Source organism: Mustela lutreola, chromosome 4, assembly GCF_030435805.1.
Source record: "Mustela lutreola isolate mMusLut2 chromosome 4, mMusLut2.pri, whole genome shotgun sequence".
NCBI classification, from domain to species: Eukaryota; Metazoa; Chordata; class Mammalia; order Carnivora; family Mustelidae; genus Mustela; species Mustela lutreola.
In genome coordinates, this window is record NC_081293.1 from 1,154,241 (window position 1) to 1,173,005 (window position 18,765).

General features: G+C 63.6%; 1 protein-coding gene across 15 annotated transcripts in view; it reads right to left on the reverse strand.

Annotated features, from left to right (window-relative positions):
• Positions 1-981: 981 nt before the first annotated feature.
• The window catches only part of JAKMIP3 (Janus kinase and microtubule interacting protein 3), an 87,587-nt gene continuing 69,803 nt past the window's right edge, over positions 982-18,765 (reverse strand). For 6 of the 15 annotated variants that reach the window (XM_059172793.1, XM_059172792.1, XM_059172791.1 and 3 more), the window contains 12 exons: positions 18,094-18,177; positions 16,654-16,716; positions 14,877-14,975; positions 13,810-13,908; positions 13,625-13,684; positions 10,165-10,230; positions 9,372-9,440; positions 9,208-9,285; positions 5,318-5,521; positions 4,159-4,224; positions 2,465-2,503; positions 982-1,776 (listed from right to left, as the gene is read on the reverse strand). In XM_059172793.1, the coding sequence (XP_059028776.1) occupies positions 1,618-1,776; positions 2,465-2,503; positions 4,159-4,224; positions 5,318-5,521; positions 9,208-9,285; positions 9,372-9,440; positions 10,165-10,230; positions 13,625-13,684; positions 13,810-13,908; positions 14,877-14,975; positions 16,654-16,716; positions 18,094-18,177 (1,086 nt within the window). In that variant the 3' untranslated portion in view covers positions 982-1,617. Of the gene's footprint in view, positions 1,777-2,464; positions 2,535-4,158; positions 4,225-5,317; positions 5,522-9,207; positions 9,286-9,371; positions 9,441-10,164; positions 10,231-13,624; positions 13,685-13,809; positions 13,909-14,876; positions 14,976-16,653; positions 16,717-18,093; positions 18,178-18,765 lie in introns of all 15 variants that reach the window. The other 9 variants (XM_059172805.1, XM_059172803.1, XM_059172798.1 and 6 more) reach the window with 5 other exon arrangements.

Genomic DNA, 18,765 nt, shown 5'->3' on the forward strand with positions numbered 1-18,765 from the left:
CATCCAGGCCCTGAGGCCACCGAGGGCCAGCCTGAAGGCCCTGTTCCCCGGGGCAGCTGCATCTGCCCAGCACCTGCTCCCAGAGTCTCTGCTGTCCTGGTTCTAGATCCCCCCGCAGGAAGGTCCTGCTCACAGCTCTGGGGCATCCACAGCGCTGCGTGGGGCCACCATGGCCGACATGCGGTCAAGAACACGTGGACGGTTCGGCCTCCAGCAACACCTCACTCAGGAGACTCTGCTGGAAACAGAGGCCTCAGCCCTGGAGCGCCCCTCCTGGGCCCAACCCTCCTGTGGCCTCCTAGCCTGGGGGGGCAGGGTGGGGGACAGGCAGGGAGAGGAGTCAGGGGCCAGGAGGCCAAACTCCTGACTGTGCCTGAAGGGGAGGGGCCTGGGGGCCACAGCTCAGGAGAAGGGGACGTTCCTTTCCTGGAGTTTCGGGGGCTCGGGGTGGGCAGGGCTGGCCAGCAGACCCCACAGGGGCTGGAGCTCATTGGGACAGTTCTTCCCTGCTGGGAGGTGAGGCCACCCTTGAACCTGGAAGCTCAGGGACGCTCAGAGGCCTGGGGGAGATGTCCTGGATCTGGGCAAGGAGCCCACGGAGGTTCAGCCCTTGAGGGCCCCTAAGGAGCCCATGGAGGGACGCCCCCGATCAGGGAGCAGATTCTGGTCCAGGGTGGTGGTGAGAAGTGGGTCTGGACAGTCACCCAGGGCTCCTGCTACAGGGCAGGTCCCAGCAGACTGACAAGGACCCCAAACAGTGGAGAGGGAAAATGGGTCTCTGAGACCAGGGCACTCACCTGCTCCCCACCTGGACGTCGGGCTCCCTTGTCATGTCCGCAGGACTCCAGGTGCGTGGTCGCCCTCAAGTGGGCGTGGCCCTCGGGCCCCTTCAGCTCCTCTGCAGCTCACGGCCTCCAGGTGGTCGTGGGGGGCAGTGCGCCAGGTGCCCGGGGCCCACAGGGCCTGGGGCTCTCTGCCTTCCAGGAAACCCAGGCCCCTCTCCAGTGGGCTGGGGCGCTCGCTCGTCCCACCTCGCACCGTCATGCTCCTTCTGGTCAGCCCCACCGTGTTCCTCCATGCGGCTCAGGGCGGGCTGGAAGCCGGTGGCGGCACGGTGTGTGCAGCAGTCACACCAGCTCCTGAGCCAACAGCGTCTTCAAACCAGGCAGGGGCGTGCCGGCCAGCAGGTGCGCAGGACCCAGCAAGCGGGTCTTCACAGGCCACCTGCGGGACCAGGGGAAGCTGTCCTCGGAACGTGCCCTGTGACCCACCTGGGCTTCCCTGGATGGAGGTCACCGCCGTGGCCACAGGCTTCCCTGGGTCCTCTCTGGGCTGCCTGTGTTCTTCCTGAAGGCTTCGTCCAAGCTTTGTGAGCGATTGAGGAGCAGGGTTGGGGTGGGGGTGGTGTCGGCTTGTGGGCGGCCCTGCACAGAAGCAGCTCTCAGCACCTGCTCAGCAGGGAACGTGTGCATCCTTGTCACCAGGATCAGGAGGCTGTGTCCCGAGGGGGGACCCAGGGTCCAACAGCCAGGATCAGGCCGCTCCCAGAGGATGCCCAGTCAAGAAACAAGTTCTGAGTCTGGCTCAGCAGAGTGGACGGTGCCCACTCAGAGGTGCTCAAAGCCCCCCTTTCTCCCTCTTCCTCAACGGGACGGGGTCCCCAGAGACCAGATCCTCTTGGGGCTTCAGGAATGGGACGCAGCATCTTGTTTTGCTGCCCAGGCACCTGCTGGCCTCTGGTCCCACTGGAGGAAAGGGGTCTGGCTCCTCTGGGGGCTGGAAGACACAAGATGCCGGACACACGTCGGGAAGGGTTCTCTGGAGAGGACAGGGCTGGAGGGACGGGGTACGGGTGGGCTCGGAGAACAGGAGAGTACACTGCTGCCCCTCAGGGAACCCCTCAGACATCCTTGGAAGGGCAGGCCATGGGCTGGGCAGGATGGTGAGGCCAGCGCTGCTGGTCCTCTCCTCTTACGTTGGAAGGAAGCAGGGGTCAGGACTAGCATGTGGCCCTGGTCTAAAGCCACAGTAATGACACGGCGACCGGGCGGCTGGTCTCACGTCTGTGAATGAGACCCGCGTGTCGTGGAAGCCTGGGCATTTCTGGGGGGCTCTTCAGAGTCAGCCCAGCTTGTCCTCAGCACCAGCGGAAAAGGACAAGAAAGGCAAGAGGACTGTGCTCTCCGGCACTGCCTCTGCCGAGGCCACAGAAGCAGGGAAGCCGAGTGCGCGCACGCCTCTGCCGTGGGCTCGGTGCCTCGTGAAGGGTCCTCCACACTCCTGCCCCCTCGAGAGAGGCAGGTGCCCCCGACCGACCCCGAATCCTGGCCCTGGATTTGGAACAGCCTTCTGGACACATCTGGGCCTTCCAATAGCACTTGGGCAGCTGGAGTGCGGGGGCCCCACGGGCCCCTGGGGGGTGGACGGGACCCTCGCCGGTGGCGCCAGCTAATGAGATACTCACCGTGTCGGGGCCAGGCGCGCTATGACCACAGAATGAAAGCTAAGGAGAAAAATAAGAACAAAAATAGAAACTGAAAAGGGGCGGGGGTGGGGGGCAGAGACATGGAGGGAGAAAGAGAGAAAAAGAGTTTGTGGAGCTCTGGCGAGAAAGGCCGCGATCACAGACAGAACGAGACGCACCTCCGCCAGGCCCGGGAGCGGCCCTGGTGCGTGGGTCCCGGTGCGTGAGGGCTGTGCGCCCCGCGCCCCGCACACGCGCCCCCACCAGCCGCCTGTGCTGCCTCCTCTGCGGAGCTGCTGCTCAGGACCCTTGCTGGCGCAACACGAGGACGGCGTCTTGTGGGAAGACGTTCCGAGGGCCGGGCAAACCCAGCGCCCGGACAAGACGTCGCCCCCGTCCCATGGTAAGCGGCAGAGCCAGCAGCCTGCAGAGATGCCACCCGGAAGCCTCACCCGGGGTTTGGGGACGGGGGACCGCCAACTCAGGTGCGGGAGGAGCTCCGACAGCGGCACAGACACGTTACAGGAATTCACACCTGGTGTCTAAAATCCAAGTGGATCATGCGCACAAACGTTCTCAGGTTAAGATGCAAAGGGAAACAGGTTTATGTGCGGGGAGAGACCCTGAGCACGTTGCCCTGCCCCTCCGGGCCTGGTGGAGGCTTCCCCACGCATTGGCGTCCACAGGGCCACCAATCCTATTTGCAGGAACACCTCCCTGTTTCCCAGCCTGCGCAAGTCTGGGGACTGCTCACGGCACTCACGGGCACTCACGGGCACCACGAGGTTACACAGTCACCATGACGACCGCCAGGCAGACGACAGTAAAGGGCCCAGGGAAGGGGCAGGTGTTGTCCCTGGGCAGCAGGGGTGGATGGGGTGTGCTGGGCGGCCTCTGGAAGGGGCCACTCTCCCCCGTGGGCACGGGGCCTCTGCGGCCTCCTCCTTGGGCCGCGCGGCTAACGGAGCGCCCGTGCAAGCAGTGGCCTCCTGCTCTTTCTAGAAGAGCCAAGGTAGGGCAGTCGCTCCATGGGCCACTTTGCTCAGTGCCCAGTGCGGAGCCAGTCATTTGGTGAGACGCACTCTAAGCAACCATCAGTGTGACCACGGAGATATGAAAACAACCCTAAGTCACAACGAAAGAACGGCCCCTAAACGAAGCAAACCCCATGGAAAGAGGCAGGGTTCCCTCCAGGCACACTCCAGGCACCTCGATTTGGGGAGGGTGGAATTGGACTGAGCAGACAGAGCGCCCACGACTCCATGCCTGACAGGGCTGGGGGTCCGGGAAAAGAGCCAGCTGGTCTGTCCCAGGCCCCCAACTCCCTGCACGCCAGCCCCTGCGTGTCCTAAACCCCAAAGCAGGTGCATTAAGGGCCAGAAACCAGACACCGGTGTTGGACAGACAACCTGCTTTCAAGAAGAGAAGCCAGCATTTCAGGAATTTGACTTTTAGACCAATTGCTTGATGAATGTGGGGGAATCCCACAGGTCGGCACGACCTCCAGCCCTAAAAGGACCCTAGGTCGCGGGCCCCAGTCCCCACTGCTGCAGCTGGGGAAACTGAGTCTGGGAGAGATGCAGCCCCTGCAAGGCAGCTCAGCTTCCTGCTCACCATCACCCCAAGGCTGGGAGCACGCGAACCGGCACCCCTCCCCGCGCACAAAACAGACCCCGAACCCGCATGCACGGTACCTTTTCCTCCAGCTCCTTTATTTGCCGCTTCTGACCTTCTATTCTTTCTTCTAACTCTTTAATTCTCTGCAGTGGTAAAGGAGGAAAGCCTTCACTCATCAGAGTATTTGTCGTCCGTTTACACGGCGGATGAGCCGCAGCGCCGCGGCCAGCCCGCACCGTCCGCTGTCCGAGACCTCACACCACCGGCAGCCGTGGCGGAGCAGGGCAGCGGCGTGGCTAACCTCGGTTTCCCTGACGGACATAGCTTTCCGCAGTCAGCTGCTCTGCTCCTCCAACCCCCACAACTTCAGATGAGAAACCATATGCTGGACACCCCAGAAATCGATTCACACCCTTCCCAGATGTCACCGGCAGCATGAAGCCACCACAGGTCAGGAAGCCATCCCAGGAGGGACCCCCTTGCGAAGGTCACGCCCCTAGTATTTCCATTGGTAGACCAGGCTCACGAGATGCACATTCATGCGTCCTCACTGGACCTGGATGCCTGGACCCTGGAAGCAGCCTGTCTGATGGTAAGGACGGGCCCCCAGGTGCGGTCCCCACACTGACCACCTGAATCTCGCGGCGAGTGTTCTGGCAGGAGGCTGATGCTCTGGTCAGACGCTACCCTAACATTCACGGTAACGCCGGGGTCACTAGCTTATGTGACTTTGCAAGTGGGGCCATGTATCTGGGGTGCCCTGAACACGGAACACATCTGCGGAGGCTTTTCCAGGCCCCACGGGTGCCCCCGGGGAAGCAGAGGCTGTCCAGTGCGCCAGGGTCCCTCACTTGCTGGTAGAGGGGACCAGTTGGATTAGCCTGAAGTCCTCAAGTGCCCAAGGTCAAAAGAAGGTCACGGTCAGCTCCCGTCCACAATGCGGTTCCCAGACCACGCTTTAGTCATGCCCTTAGTGTCAAAGGAGGAGGCACTTTAGAAACCTCGCAGCCAGCGGTCCCAAGAGAGGGGACATGCCAGCCAGAGGCTGGTCTGCCAGGGCGGGCAGAGTGGCTCAAGGGCCTGTCCTGGGAGGGCGTGGCCACTGGAGCCGGGGGCTGGCCCGGGGGCGTGGCCTTGGGACTCCGCCCACGGAGCTCCCAGCCCCTCCGGGGCCCCGCCCGCGGCCCCGCCCGCGGCCCCGCCCGCGGCCCCGCCCGCGGCCCCGCCCCCGCGCACCTGCTGGGCCAGCTGCAGCAGCTCCATGCGCTCCCGCAGGATCTGGGCATCGCGCTCCCGCAGCTCGCTCATCACCTGCCGCTTCCACTGCTCCACGGCCGCCTTGAGCTTCTCACGCTCCTCCTCCGACAGGATCTCGGCCACCTTGGCCCCGGCCTCCTGCTGCAGGGCGTCGTACAGCATGGCTTCCAACTCCAGGATGTGCTGGGGTAGGAGGGCGCACGTCAGTCTGGCCGGCTGGCCAAAGGGAGCCCCGTGATTCCTGGGGGTGACTCCTGGGGGTGACTCCTGGGGGTGCCAGCGCCTCCACACCACCCCACAGCGGGGGCTGTTTCCGCCTCGGCCGGCTTACACGACCTGCGGAGTGGACACCCAGCCCAGGAGACGTCACCACGAGCGCATTCACTTCTACACGGGCTTTGACGTGTGCAAGGAAACTTTGGAGGTAGAGCCTTAGCTCACACTGATATCTGGAAAGCGGGTAAGCAGATATTCGAAACCAGAGTAGGGGGACGGCCCCAAGGGGCCCGGAGGAATGGCAGCAGAGGGAAGGCGTCTCCCCCTGCTCACGGCCTTCCTCAAACCCGGGGTTTACGAGCCCCACAGAAGGAAGAACGGCAGTGCTCACAGGGGTCTGTCGGATGTAAGGACAGACGTGCGGGAGGGCCTTGACTTCTAGCCTCTCCCCAGGGGAGGCCGGCCACTCTGCGGTCCTCCATGTCACATATGGTGAGTCAGTCATGTCCCCAAGAAGATATGTTCAGGTCCTGACCCCTGCGTCTCATGAATGTGGCCTCAATATTTAGAACTAGGGTGTCTGCTGCTGTCTTCACACTAGGGAGGAATCATGCTGGATGGGGAGCAGCATCCAATGATCCCATGGCTCGTGTCCTTACAAGGAGAGGGGACTTGGACGTGGTCACAAAAGACATGGGGGAGAAGCCACGTGGAGAGACAAAGGCTGGGGCACACCTGGAGCCCCGGGGAGCCGGAGGAGGCATGAAAGACCCTCCCCTGTGGCCTCACAGGGAGCGCGTCCTGCCACACTGCATTTGAGACCAGCCTCTGGGCTCTGGGAGTGTGGCCCTTCCTCTCGGCTGCTCCTCACTGCCTTGGACGCGGTCTCATCTTCACTGGCCGCAGGGCCCTGTGTGCCCAAGTTACCACCTCCACTCTCCGAATGCCGAGAACTTGTACCCTGGGCCTGGGGTGCCCTGCGCAGCCTGGGAGAGGACCCCAGCCCTGCAGAGCTGTCCAGTGCCCACCCCTTCCCCGAGGCAACTGTTCTTATCGGCCCCAGGTCGGGAGACAAGTGGGCTTGGACAATGTGCATGGGGTCCTGCTGGGGACAGCTGAGGTCCAGACTCTGCAGGGGGCTCTGGAGTCCAGGCCTCACCCTGCCCCTGAGGGCTCAGATGCAGAGAGGCCGTCATGCCCCATGCTGCTGGTCCCCGAACATGTGCTTCCCCACAGCGAGGGGCCACAGCGCCCACTGCAGGCCTCCGGGGAAGGACCCGTAGTCCCACAGATCCTCTGCGGCGAGAACACGCGAGGGAAGCAGAGAAGCTGGCCGCTGGCTGGCTGAGTGGGGGCCGGACCCTGGGGCTCCCAGGCCGGGGCTGAAGCCGAGGCTGATGAGGGAGGCCGAGCAGGGGCCGCGGGTGCCTGGGCCGGAGAGCGGCCACTAGGGGGCCCCGGGGACAAGGAGAGAACTGCGCGGGGCGTGGGCCTCACCCCCCTGCCCTCTCAAAAAGAAACCACCATGAACCAGTGCAGAAGGACCCGTGTGCTGCAGCTCAGCGGACTAAATGCTCACCTTGGTATAAATTCCTAGGGGTTTACCAGTCGGATCCGGAACACTTTTAAAGCCTTTTCCCCTGGAGATTTTCCTGAACAATCTTTGGAAAAACCAAATTCCTACACTACAGAAACCCGACCTCTCATCAAAAATGTGACTTCTTCAGAAGTGAAGGGTGTTTTCTTCAGGCAAAATCATTATGAAAAGTGCTTTCAGGTTTCGTGGGCATTTCAGGGAATGAAAAAAACCCTTGCGGCCTCACATTTTATTGGTCTTGACAGCTGCAAAGTAAACTGTCCGCAGCGGCCCCCACCAGCTCGCAGCCCAGGCCGGCCCCTCTGGACGGCAGAAGAGCTCAGCGGTTGGGAGATGCTCCGGCATTTACAAGCAAATATCGTGCCGGTGGGGGTGCCGAGCGCGGGCACCCCACAGGCTGCGCACAAAGCTGGAAACGAGAGAGGGACAGCGGCCTTCCCCCCAGCAGAGCGCCACCCGAGGGCCAGCACTCCCTGAGCGTGGCCCCATGTGTGGGGACCTTCACTTCCCGTTCACAACCTCTGCCACAGCCTGTGTCCTCAGAGCAGGGAGGAGGTGAAGCCTGGGCAGGTGTCTGCAGCCCTGCAGCCCCCCGAGGGCACCCCACTCTCTGGGGTGCACATGCGTGTGTGGGTGTGCATGTGTGTATGTACACGTGCGTGTGTGTGTGCATGTGTGTCTGTGTGTGCACATGTGCCCACTCGGATGCCCCCCACACTGGCCTGTCTTTCCGGCACCGATACACATATTCCTGAGCTGGGCCCTGAGGAACGCCCAGGGCCCAGGGCTGAGCTGTCCCTCCGTGCCTGTGTCTGGGTCTCAGGACTGGAGCACAGCGGGCAGCGGTGGGGACGGGCGTCCGGCTGCTCCCTGGTATCCTTCCCACCCAGCACCGCGGACTGGAAGCAGGGACATGGCCCGTATTTCTGGGAAGGTCCATCAGTGCCCGCTCGGCTCTCTGAGGCCACTGCCCTCCACCACCTTCTCTGCGGCCGTGCCCGCAGGTGTCCCGCAGGTGTCCCGCTGCCACTGGCTGGTGAGTGGGCTGCCAGCACCAGCACCGGCACCCGCATGGGACGGATGGGGCTAATGGAGACATCACACCGTCAGCTTCCCGGCTGGGCAGGACTTGCTGGTGACCCACACGCTCTCCACACAGTGACCTCACTCTGCTAACACTCCCGAAGGCGGGCACTCGTACCTCTACTTACCACAGGGGACGTCCTTGGCCTCCAGCGTCCCTCTCCCCGCACAGTCTATTCCAGACCCTTCGCCTCACGAGGGCCCCTGGAAGCTTCCCCTGAGGTGGTGCCAAACGTGCCCTGACCTCAAGGACTGGCCGTCTAGAGGGACACAAGGTGGGCCGGGGAGCACGTCTGGGAGGCCGCACGCACGCGGGGTGTAACTGACCGCTGGGAAGAAGTGTGGGTGTCCCTCCTCCAGGAAGCCCCCCGTGATGCCCCTTGGCCAGACTAATCAGAGCAGCAAGGATGTGGTGCCAGGTCTCAGTTCACCCTCTTGCAACAAAGGCAGCCTGAAGCGCTAATGGGACTTCTCATTGTCAAACCTGTGTCAGTGAGGACTGCGTCCCAGGGCACAGGTGTGTCCCCGAGGACTCCCAGATCTCCGGGCTCACCCCCCGTTGGGACGAGTGTATCAGCGAGTGTTTCCCACGGGCCAGGCAGGCGTGCAGACAGGCACAAGGTACGCTCCTCGGAGTGGCAGGGACACACACACAGGAGGCCCCAGAGAACGCTTTTTACGAACAGTCAACCATGTTCGATTAATTTATAAACACGTTATGTGTCCATGAATCCTATTTCTCGACTCGTTTTAAAGATCCCTGTGAGCTCCACATCCACGGGGCGAAGTGTTTGCTGCCAGAGCAGTCAGGCCTCCCTGGGCCTCAGCAACCAGGGAGGAGCGCAGAGGCGGACACCACGGCAGTCCCACGGACCCAGGCCCCGAGAGACGGCAGCCAGCGGGAGCACTTCCCCTGCTCCTGCCCGGACTCTGCAGCCCGCGCCCCCCGCAGCGGCGGGCGCGCCTCCCTCACCTTGTGAGCCTGGTCCAAGCTCTGCTTCCTGTAGTCCAGCTCCTCGTCCAGGTAGCCCTTCTGTTTGCTGAACAGCTCCTGAAACACAAGGGGGCCTGTGTCTTAGCCCCGGGCACCCACCTGCTGTCGCTGTGCTGCACACACGAGGCAAGACGCCCACCGACCTTCTCACTCTCTAGGTCAACCATCTTCTGGTGCAGGGCCGACTCCGTCTCCTCAATCTGCTGGAGCCACTGGACACAAACCGGAAGAGCAGGAGATGGTGACCTTGCGGGTGGCCATGCAGGCACCAAAGCCATCCCACCGTCCCCCAGGTGCGACAGACAGCCTGGGAGTGGGGGCTGGGTTGGCGTGGCAAGCTCCAGGTGCCCAGCCTCCAGACACCCCCACGTGCTGTCCAGGAGGTCTGTCCCTCACTCCCCAGGGAGAGAAGGGGTGTGAGCAGGGGTTCGGTGGGGACAGGGGACAGAGCACTCAGCCAGCAGAGGTCTTCCCTCAATCCCATGCCCTGCACCCCTGCTTGCCGGGACTCCCTCTCCCCTTCCCGCTGGGGGCCCAGGACTAGTTGCTGACAGCAGGCCTCCCAGGCAGGCTCTGGCTGGGGGGGTTGGCGGCCAGGAACCAGCTGCAGGTAAGGAGCCCAGGTCGGCTAAGCAGCCCCCGGGGAGGGTTCTGGTGGGGTGAACAGAAAGCCAGTGGTATACAGACCCACTCCACTGCCTGACCTTTAGAGGGAGAAACTGAAGCAGAGTGCGCCTTGAGACAAAGTCTGACTGAACTGTTACCCGCAGAGAGGGTGGTGGGTCTGACCCCTGCATGTGCGCGACCTCCCAAGGCCAACAGGATTCATTAACTCCCCACCGCCCGCCCACAGCCCAGGAGTGCCTCCTCCAGGGACTGCTCCCTCACCCAGCTGCCCCGGCCCTGTCCCAAGAGCAGCCACACAGGTGCTGTTACCTTTTCAGCCAAGGTCAGGACGGTCCTAGCTTGTATGACGACCACTTGCTCCTCATTGGTCAGATTCTGCACCAAAGCAGACACAGGGACAGTCGGCGGGGCGGAGGGGGCTTGCCGAGGCAGTAGGCTGAAATACTGAGGGCAGGGGGCCCTGGTGGGGTGCATGGGGTACTGGTGAGGGGTGTGTGGGGGTGCCTGGCAGGGGGTGCTCTGGGGTGCCCGGCAGGGAGGGTGCGTGGGGGGGGGGCATGAAGTGAACCTGATGGAGAGGCGCAGGGGTTGGGGCCACAGGTTAGGTCACTCGGAGTGAAATGGCCTCCTGGGGTCCTGAAGGCCCTTTACTCTCTACCCCATTGACCCTGACTTGACTCTTGACGCGCTCTCTCTGTTCTGCCCCCACCTGTCGCCCCAGGACTGGTGACCAAGACCTGTAGGTGGCCCGCTGAAGGCGAGGGGGGTGCAGGGCAGGGGCGATGTACACACACCCACTGTCCCTAGTCCACACATTGGTTGAAAGCCGGTTCTCCACATATGCAGGCTGTGTTAATGGCTAAAACCTGCTTAGGAGTGTGCAGTGATGGCTCCATCCCCGGGGTCTCTGTCTCTTCCCTGCATGGTGTGTTCACACCTCTTCCAGGGGCTCACCTGGGTGGTCTCTGGCTGAGTCTGGCCTTGGGACCAATGGGCATCCTTGGAGGCTACAAGTCCTTCACTCCCGCAGACCCTGACCGCCGCAGGGCCCAACTTAGGGTGGGGGGGGGGGAGCATGGGAATCAGAGACCAGAGGAGGCAGAGTCTGCTGGATCACAGAGCTGGGGACACTACCCTAGGGCCCCGAACCTGTCTGCTCAGAAAGCCCTCCATCTGGGCTGTGAACTTTGGCCCTCAAGGGCAGGGGTCTCTCACTGTCCCCTAGCCCTGTAGCAGTCAGCCAAGGCAGGGACAGTGACCAAACGCTGTAGGCACAGAGACAAGCTCTGCCTTTGGGGCACAGTGCACCCACACTCAGCCCAGAGCTGGGCTGGCCAGGCCCTCCTCACACTGCCTGCTTCTGGGGGAGCCGTCAGGGGCCAGTGCGCTCCCTCCCCGACGCAGACAGGGACCAGGGAGGGCTGAGCAAGTGGCCTCAGGGAGAACCTACTAGAACATGGCTGCACTTGGCTCGGGGGCCAGGAGGTGATGATGTCCCGAGGCCCTGGCCTGGGCAGATGCCGCCTGCTCTGCCTTTCCCCGGGGACCCATCCCTCTGCAGCCCAGGTACAGCTGCGGGGAGGGGTGCTCTGCCAGGGAGGATGGGCCCCGCTCTGCCCGCCAGCCTCTGCTCACCTCCAAGGGCCCTGCCTCCTGAGCACACGAGGTCTGGGGTTGCGGCACCCCCGCAGCCAGTTTGGAGGCTGTGGGCTGCTCTGGGGCTCTGGGGCGGGCTGTGCATGGCAGTCACAGAACTGGCTGTGAGGGCAGCAGGGCACGGGGTCTCTGTGCTGCTGCCTCAGGAGCTCGGCCGCTGCAAGCTCCAGGAATGAACTTCCGGGCTCGGGCTCCACGGGGCACAGTCCCCAGGCATGGGGTGCATGCGAAGCACACTCATATGCCCCCTGTGACCACTGAAGAGATAGGGACACCCTCCAGGCCCATCAGTAGGAAGTGCCAAGCTTTCCCCAGGGTCCCCTGAGCGTAAAACCTGAAGGTATGTCCTCCAGTCCCCGAGAGCCTCTGTCTCCGTGCTCTGAGGCCCCTTGATGGCTCCACCAGAGCCCATTGGAGCTCTTGAGTAGGGAGCTACAGGGCTGGGGAAGGGCCCTGAACTGAACTGGACAGAGCGAGGCTCTTCCCACATCCGCTCTAGGACCCTGGGCAGGTGTCCTCTTGGGCCTCAGTTTCTCCAGCTGTGAATCAAAAGGTTAACCAGTATGGTCCCTGCGACGGGGCCTGAAAACTCCGGGCAGGACCCCGTCCTGGCTATTGGCTGATGCCTCTACAGCCTACAGCCCAGAGGGAGCAGGGGGTCTGGGGGAGGGGCAGATAGCACCCGCGGAGCCCTGCCCACCCTCTGGAAAGTGTGGGCCAGGAGAGAAGTGCCCCTGTCAACACAGGGCCCTGCACATGTCGCAGCGGCTGGGAAGAACCAGTCCCAAGACGACGTGTGAGCCCCTGGGCTGTGGTGCGAGTGAGCGAGTGAGGCTGCGTGTGTGCATGTGTGGCTTCTCTTCTCTTCCTCCTTCTGCTTCACGAAGTAAAAGGATTCGACTCAGTGCCTGGCTGTCTTAGAAGCAGTGAGCAGGAGGGGGAGCCCCAGGTCTTAGGACTAGCTGTAGCCTCTGCTTGTTAGTACACCTTGGAGAAAAAGGAGTTCTGGGTGGTGCAGCGGGGCTGCTTCTAGCACAGCTGAGCTGCTCATTGGGCAAAGCCTCAACAAGTACAAGATGACGGACAAAGGGCAGATGGAAGGCGGGTGGGAAGGTGGGGGGGGACAGAGTGTGGGTGCGGGTGACGGATGGACGGACGGACGGACGGAGGGACGGACGGAGGGATGGACGGATGGGAGATGGACGGACGGACGGACGGACGGAGAGACGGACGGATGGGAGATGGACGGATGGGAGATGGACGGACGGACGGATGGGAGATGGACGGATGGGAGATGGACGGACGGACGGACGGATGGATGGACGGACGGATGACGGATGGAGGGATGGGAGATGGACGGACGGACGGAGGGACGGATGGACGGACAGACGGATGGAGGGATGGACGGAAGGATGGACAGATGGATGGAGGGACGGACGGACGGACGGACGGATAGATGGACGGATGGACGGACGGACGGAAGGACGGACAGACGGACGGACGGACGGATGACGTTGGAGGGTAAAGGGGAGGGAGGAAGGGGCGGATGCAGGGGAGCAGCACAGTCACACAGTCATCAGCGTTCTTTGAGAGTTTGCTGAAGAAATTGCAACGGTGCCCTAAATGAGATTTGCAGAACATTTATGGTCTCTGCCCTTCCCCCAAAACCAAGGACGTGGGAACCGCTAAGAGCCTGGGATATCTCAGGCACTGGAAGGACCCCCGCCCCCACCCCCGCCCCCACCCCCAGCAAGGTGTGGAAAGGCTTAGAGACCGACCAGCATTCCAGAAACTGAGAACATATGGCCAGGAGCATGATGGCCGGCGGACCCGGGTGTGTGCAGCAGAGGGCTCCCCATCCTGGCCGAGCAGAGGCCCTGAACCCCGTGCTTCTGGGTGAGTCACCACCCACCCGGGTGCAGGACCATGAGAATGGGGCAGGATTCCTCCCAGATGCCAGGGGCTGCCCCAAGCAGTTGTGGCCTCAGGTGCAGGCAGGCGGGGCAGCCGTGGCAGACCGGCAGCGGGACTCACGGGGGTCCCTGGATGCTGGGGGGCTGACGGGGTGGGGCCTGGCGCGAGGAGGCATGCACAAGTCAGGAGAGCGACATACACTTACGGCGTTATCCCCCAGGATGTCCAGCTGCTTCATCAGCTCCGAGACCAGGATGTCCTAGAGGCAGAGAGAGACACCAGGAGGTGAGTGCCCGCGGCGGGGGGCTGGGAGCGGAGGGGCTTGTGGGGCTGGGGGTGGGGGCTGTGGCACACAGTGCAGGGGTGGGAGGGGGCGGGCTTTACCGTCACGCCTTCAGCTTCGCAGTAGGCTTGGAGGGGGCTCTTCCCCTCTGCGAAGGGGGTGTGGTGGAAGTTGATGGCTGGGGACTTCCGCTCCCTCTCCTAGGACAGAGAGCAGGCGGCTGGGCGTGGGGGCTGGGCTGGGGGCCACCCAGGGACAGGGCGGAGGTGCCGAGGCCAGCGAATGCGGGGGGGCATTTGGGAAACAAGCCCAGGGACAGAGAGGGCCCCTGCGCAGACACTGGCGGCAGCGGGGCCCCCAGCCTGGCAGGCCCGGCTCCTCCATCCCCACCCCTGCTGCTGACCTGCTGGTCCGCCGCGCATCCTTGGGCTGTCAGGAGGCTCAGGGGGTCATGTCCTCCTCCGCGGGCTGACCGGAGCAACTGGTCGGTTGCTCGGAGGACAGTGGCTGGCAGGGCTGCCCCCGACCCAAGGCCACACGCAGGAGCCCCGGAGGCCAAGGGGTGGTCATGTGTGCACACACACGCAGCCCCAGAGTCACGAGGGCAGCCAGCAGGGCAGATGCCAGCCCCGGTCACGGCCTCACTGGTGGACCATACCCCCCAGCTGCCCTCTGGCTTCAGAGACGCCCTCCCGGCCAGGAGTGGCAGTGGAAGGTGACGGCGGCTCCACGGCCGTCCTCATACGTGTGGCTGGACGCTTCCCTGAGGGAGCCGGGCCCCTGCTTCCTCCTCGGCAGGAGGCCAAGGTCACAGAGGAGGACAGGGGCCCAGGACAGCCAGAAGGACACCTGGTCACCACGTGGCCCCCAGCTGCCCTCACTTGGCCGCTTAAATGAGCAAGGAGCAAGCGTCCACTAGCTGCCACCATGGTTGGGGGTGGCCTCCCCTGTGGGCACAGCCATCGTCGTGCAGCCCAACGGGTCTGGAAGCTGACACTCACGTCTCGCTCATTCTGGGGGGTCTTCCGTGGCCCTTGTTCAGAGAGGCGCCTCCTTTTCGCCCACCCCCTTGGGGTTGCGAGCGAGGGCCCAGGTCAGGAAGGCCGAGCGCCTCCCTCCGTCACAGCGGCTCTGCCCCACGCACCCGGTGCCCACGCCCACGGCGCACCTCAAGTTCCAGGATCCGGAACTCCAGTAGCTCGTTTTGGTCCCTCGCATCCTGAACCTCGTGCTTTAATCGACCCTCTTCTATTTCCATTTGTTTAATCTGTAAAATAAAAGGTGGATGAGACACTGAGGTCACGCGAGGGCCCCTCCCGCTTCCTGACAGCTTCCGGCCATCCGTGGGGACAGCCGAGCCTCCCGGGCGCCCAGGGCCCTCGCTCCAGCCGGAGTTGGCTCATCAGGGCAGGCGGGCACAGGGAGCAGTACAGGGGCGAGGAGCCGTAGATGGCCCCGGGACGGCCCTGAGCCCAGTCCAGGCATCTGAGCAGAGACAGGGGAAGAGAAGGGCCCACCGAGGGTGCACCGCTGAGGTGTCCCGGGCACATGGCCTCGTGAGGGCAGGGAAGGGCACACCACAAGGGCGTCCACTGGGCCAGATGGCTTGGCCCATGCCCCCTGAACTGAATTTGGGGAGCTGAATGCCCTGCTGGGATGCTCAGGGGTACTGGACATGGGTCAGGGCCCGGCATCCGTCCAGGTGCCGTCGGGGGCAGGTTCCCTCCACAGCATGCGGGCTCACGCACAGCCAAGGCCGCAGGCAGCGCCGACCGGAATGTGACCCCGTGCATGTGGTAGCCAGAGAAAGGCACAGGTTTAAAGTGTGCACGGAGCACTACAAGTGTGCACAGTGTTTGCACATGCACATGAGTACCTATGTGTGCACAGAAGCGCTTAAGTGTGCATGTGAGCAGCATGCATGCACACGAATGTGAAATGCGTGTGAGGGTCATGCGTGTACATGGACGTGTGTGCAGACACGTGTGGGGTCACGTGTGCACACAAGCATTTATGTATTTTGTGCACATGGAAGCATGTATGGACGTGGTATACGTATAGGGGAGCATTCAAGTGTGCATGTGTTTGCGCACCCACGAGTGTGCCCGTGAACATTACACAAGTGTGCATGTGTGCATGAGAGCACCACAGACACAGCTGCCGTGATTTAGGAACCTGTGGACGGTCCACAGGAAGCACGTGGGCATTATGCACGATCCAGACCTAACAGCCCCCAGTGGGACTGGGCTGTGGCTCAGGGCTTGGCTGGCAGCTGCCGGTCTGCACGGAGCACAGATACGGTGGCACCCCTCGGGCCTGTGAGGACATGCAGGCCTGGCTCTTCTCTAGAAGGGCTGTGGCTGACCGTGCTTGGCCCAGGACGAGGCCCGTGGCTGGTGGGGAAGGACAGCGTGCAGCAGGACGGCGGCCCCGGTGGCCTTTCTGCCTCTGAACCAGAGCCTGGCTCCCACCTTGGTCTGACCGTCCAGTGCCAGCAGCTCTGGGGCGCCACCCACTGGGGACCGTCCCAAGCTGTGCAGGTGTCCTCTGAGAAGCACCCCCCCCCTCCTGGGTCGGGCTGAATGAGGGGGTTGTGTGCAGAACGGGCGTCTCACCGGCCCAGAGAAGGGCAAGTGAGGCAGCTCTGGGCAAGAGTCCAGGCTGCTAGCAGGAGCAGACCAGTGTTTTCTGGCCTATCACGTAAAATCCTCCAGCCCACAGAGCCCCAGCTAGGGGTGGGGTGCAGGGCCGACGGCGTTTTAGGGCCTCCTGTTAACCGGAAGCCAGGAGAGCCCACGGCCAGGGCCGCGGCCTGGAGAGCTCAGGTGAGGCCAGACACAGCAGTGGGTGGGCCGTCTCTGTGGCCCCTCCGAGGACCTCTGTCCGGAAGAGAGTTCCCGGGAGCACAGGGTGTGGGGGCTGCTTTCTCAGGACGCGGAGCGCACCTTCTCCACAAGTTCTTGGTTCCTTCGGTACAGGGCCTGCTTCTCTTCAACCCACTTCATGTCCTTGAGAATGGAATTAAATTGGAGAAATTAATGCCGCAGACTCAGCGCAAAGCCCACATTTAAACCATGGTTCAGCAGAACGGAGGAGGCAACCCCAGCCTCTGCAGCGGGCTGCTGGCCGCCGCTCCTGTGGCTCCTGTCGTGCCGTGAACGAAAGCCTGCGATCTCCCCAGGAGGGGCCCGGACGAGAGCAGACGGAGGCAGCCCTGCTTCCGTGGGACCCCGCACCGCCTCACGGCCAGCCCTCCCAGCCCACACCCACCCACGCCAGGCACCAGGGGCACGTGGAGCCACGTGGGTGTCCGGGGTCCGAGGACCTTGACACAGAACCAGCAGGAGCCTGGGACCCTCAGGGCATGTCCCGTCTGTTCGTGCTCAGATGCACGGACGGAGGCCGGCTTCTGTGCTCTGGTGAGAGACGTGTGTAGACGCCCCGCCCCGCGCCCGAGGCAGCCACAAGGTCAGGTCAGCTGGGATGCTTCCACAGCAGCCTCCTCGGCGAGGGGTCAGGAGGAAGGCCCGCTGCCCCACATGCGCCCCTTCTTTCCAGGTTCTTCGGCAAAGTCATCTGGGAAGTCGGAGGGCTGGCGGCCACTGAAAGGCGGCCACACTGTCTTCCTGCTCGTGCCCCGGCTACCCTGCCACTGCTGTCCTGCACGGATGGCCGCCATGGGGCTCAGGCACCAACCTCATGAGGTCCAGGCAGGGTCCGTGAAGTCTGTGCTCAGCCCCGCCTCTGAGCACGGTTCCTGCAGCCCAAGCGCATGGGGCCCCGGGGCAAGCCAGCCTGCGTGGTTTGGGTAAACAGCTTACAGGTGCCCAGCGCGGAATCTGGGGCCGTGCGTGCTGAGGGGGGTGTGGGCAGCACGACCCCATGTTGCTCGGGTCACCCTCCCGTCCCTCTTGCCGTCTCCCAGTGGTGAACGCACCGAGGGCCACCGTGGGCTGCGCCGGCTTGCTGGTGCCCCAGGTGCTTTCCCACACAGACCTTCCCGGCCCAACGCGGTCATCCTCCAGCCTCCTCCTGGGTCCACCAGGGGCTGCGCCGTCCAGCGGGACAGAGGCTTGTGGTGGCAGGCAACAGACACCTTCCCCCAGGATTTGAAGAGCCCAGAGGTGGCGATGGGTGTACGGGTGAGGGAGTGACCGGCAGTCTCCAGGGGCAGCCCCGGCCCTGAGCTGGGGGAGAGATGGGGCCTACGCAGGCCCCTCGTCAAGGCGCGCTGGGCCTTTCCTTTGATCTGTGCTCCTTCCAGGGTCTGCATTTCCTAGTGGGGTGCCTGTCTGCGGGTGCAGCTTCCCCATACACCTGTGGACTGCCCGTGTCCCTCCGGCGCCCTCCGTGTTGGTGGGCGCCCGGCCCCGCTCGAGCCTCACCTGCCCCTGCTTGGCCAGGGCCTGCTCCAGGTCTTCTATCCGAGCCTGGGCTCTCTGCACCTCTGCTTGCAGCTGCTCACGGGTCTGTAAGATGGGAGCAGGGATACGTCAAACTTCCTCTCGCAGCCAGGACGCCCCGCAGGGCTGGAGGCTTCCAGCGGGCTCTCCCCTCCACTAAGGGAGAGGGGGCGTCCACGCATTTGCAGGGAAGGCTCGGGGTGGAGGGAAGCACCAGGAGGCTTGTGGCGAGCGGACTCTCTCGGGTTATGGGGACGCCCTACAGACTCATTCCGAGGGACTGTCAGGGACATCTCTGTAGGCAGGACGAAAGGGCTGAGGAGGGCCGTGGAGGCCTGTGGGGCACCGGCCACTGGGCTGCATCCTGGGCTCTGGCCCACCGGAAGGACACACACACAGCTCAGCGCTCGGCCCATTCCCTCCCGCACGGGCGCCCTCTGCCGGTGCCGCGTGCACCTGACTCCCTCCTGCCCGCCTCCCGCAGAAGCCCACCCTCCACTGCCCAGGGGCAGGCAAGGCCCCAGAATGTCCAGGCCACCACTCCCCCCGGACTTAATTTGCTCTCGTGAGGTCTGGGCCACAGGGCCCTTCATTCCAGTGGGTGCTCCTGTTCCCTGGAAACACCTCTGGGCGGATGAGAGCATCTGGGCCAGC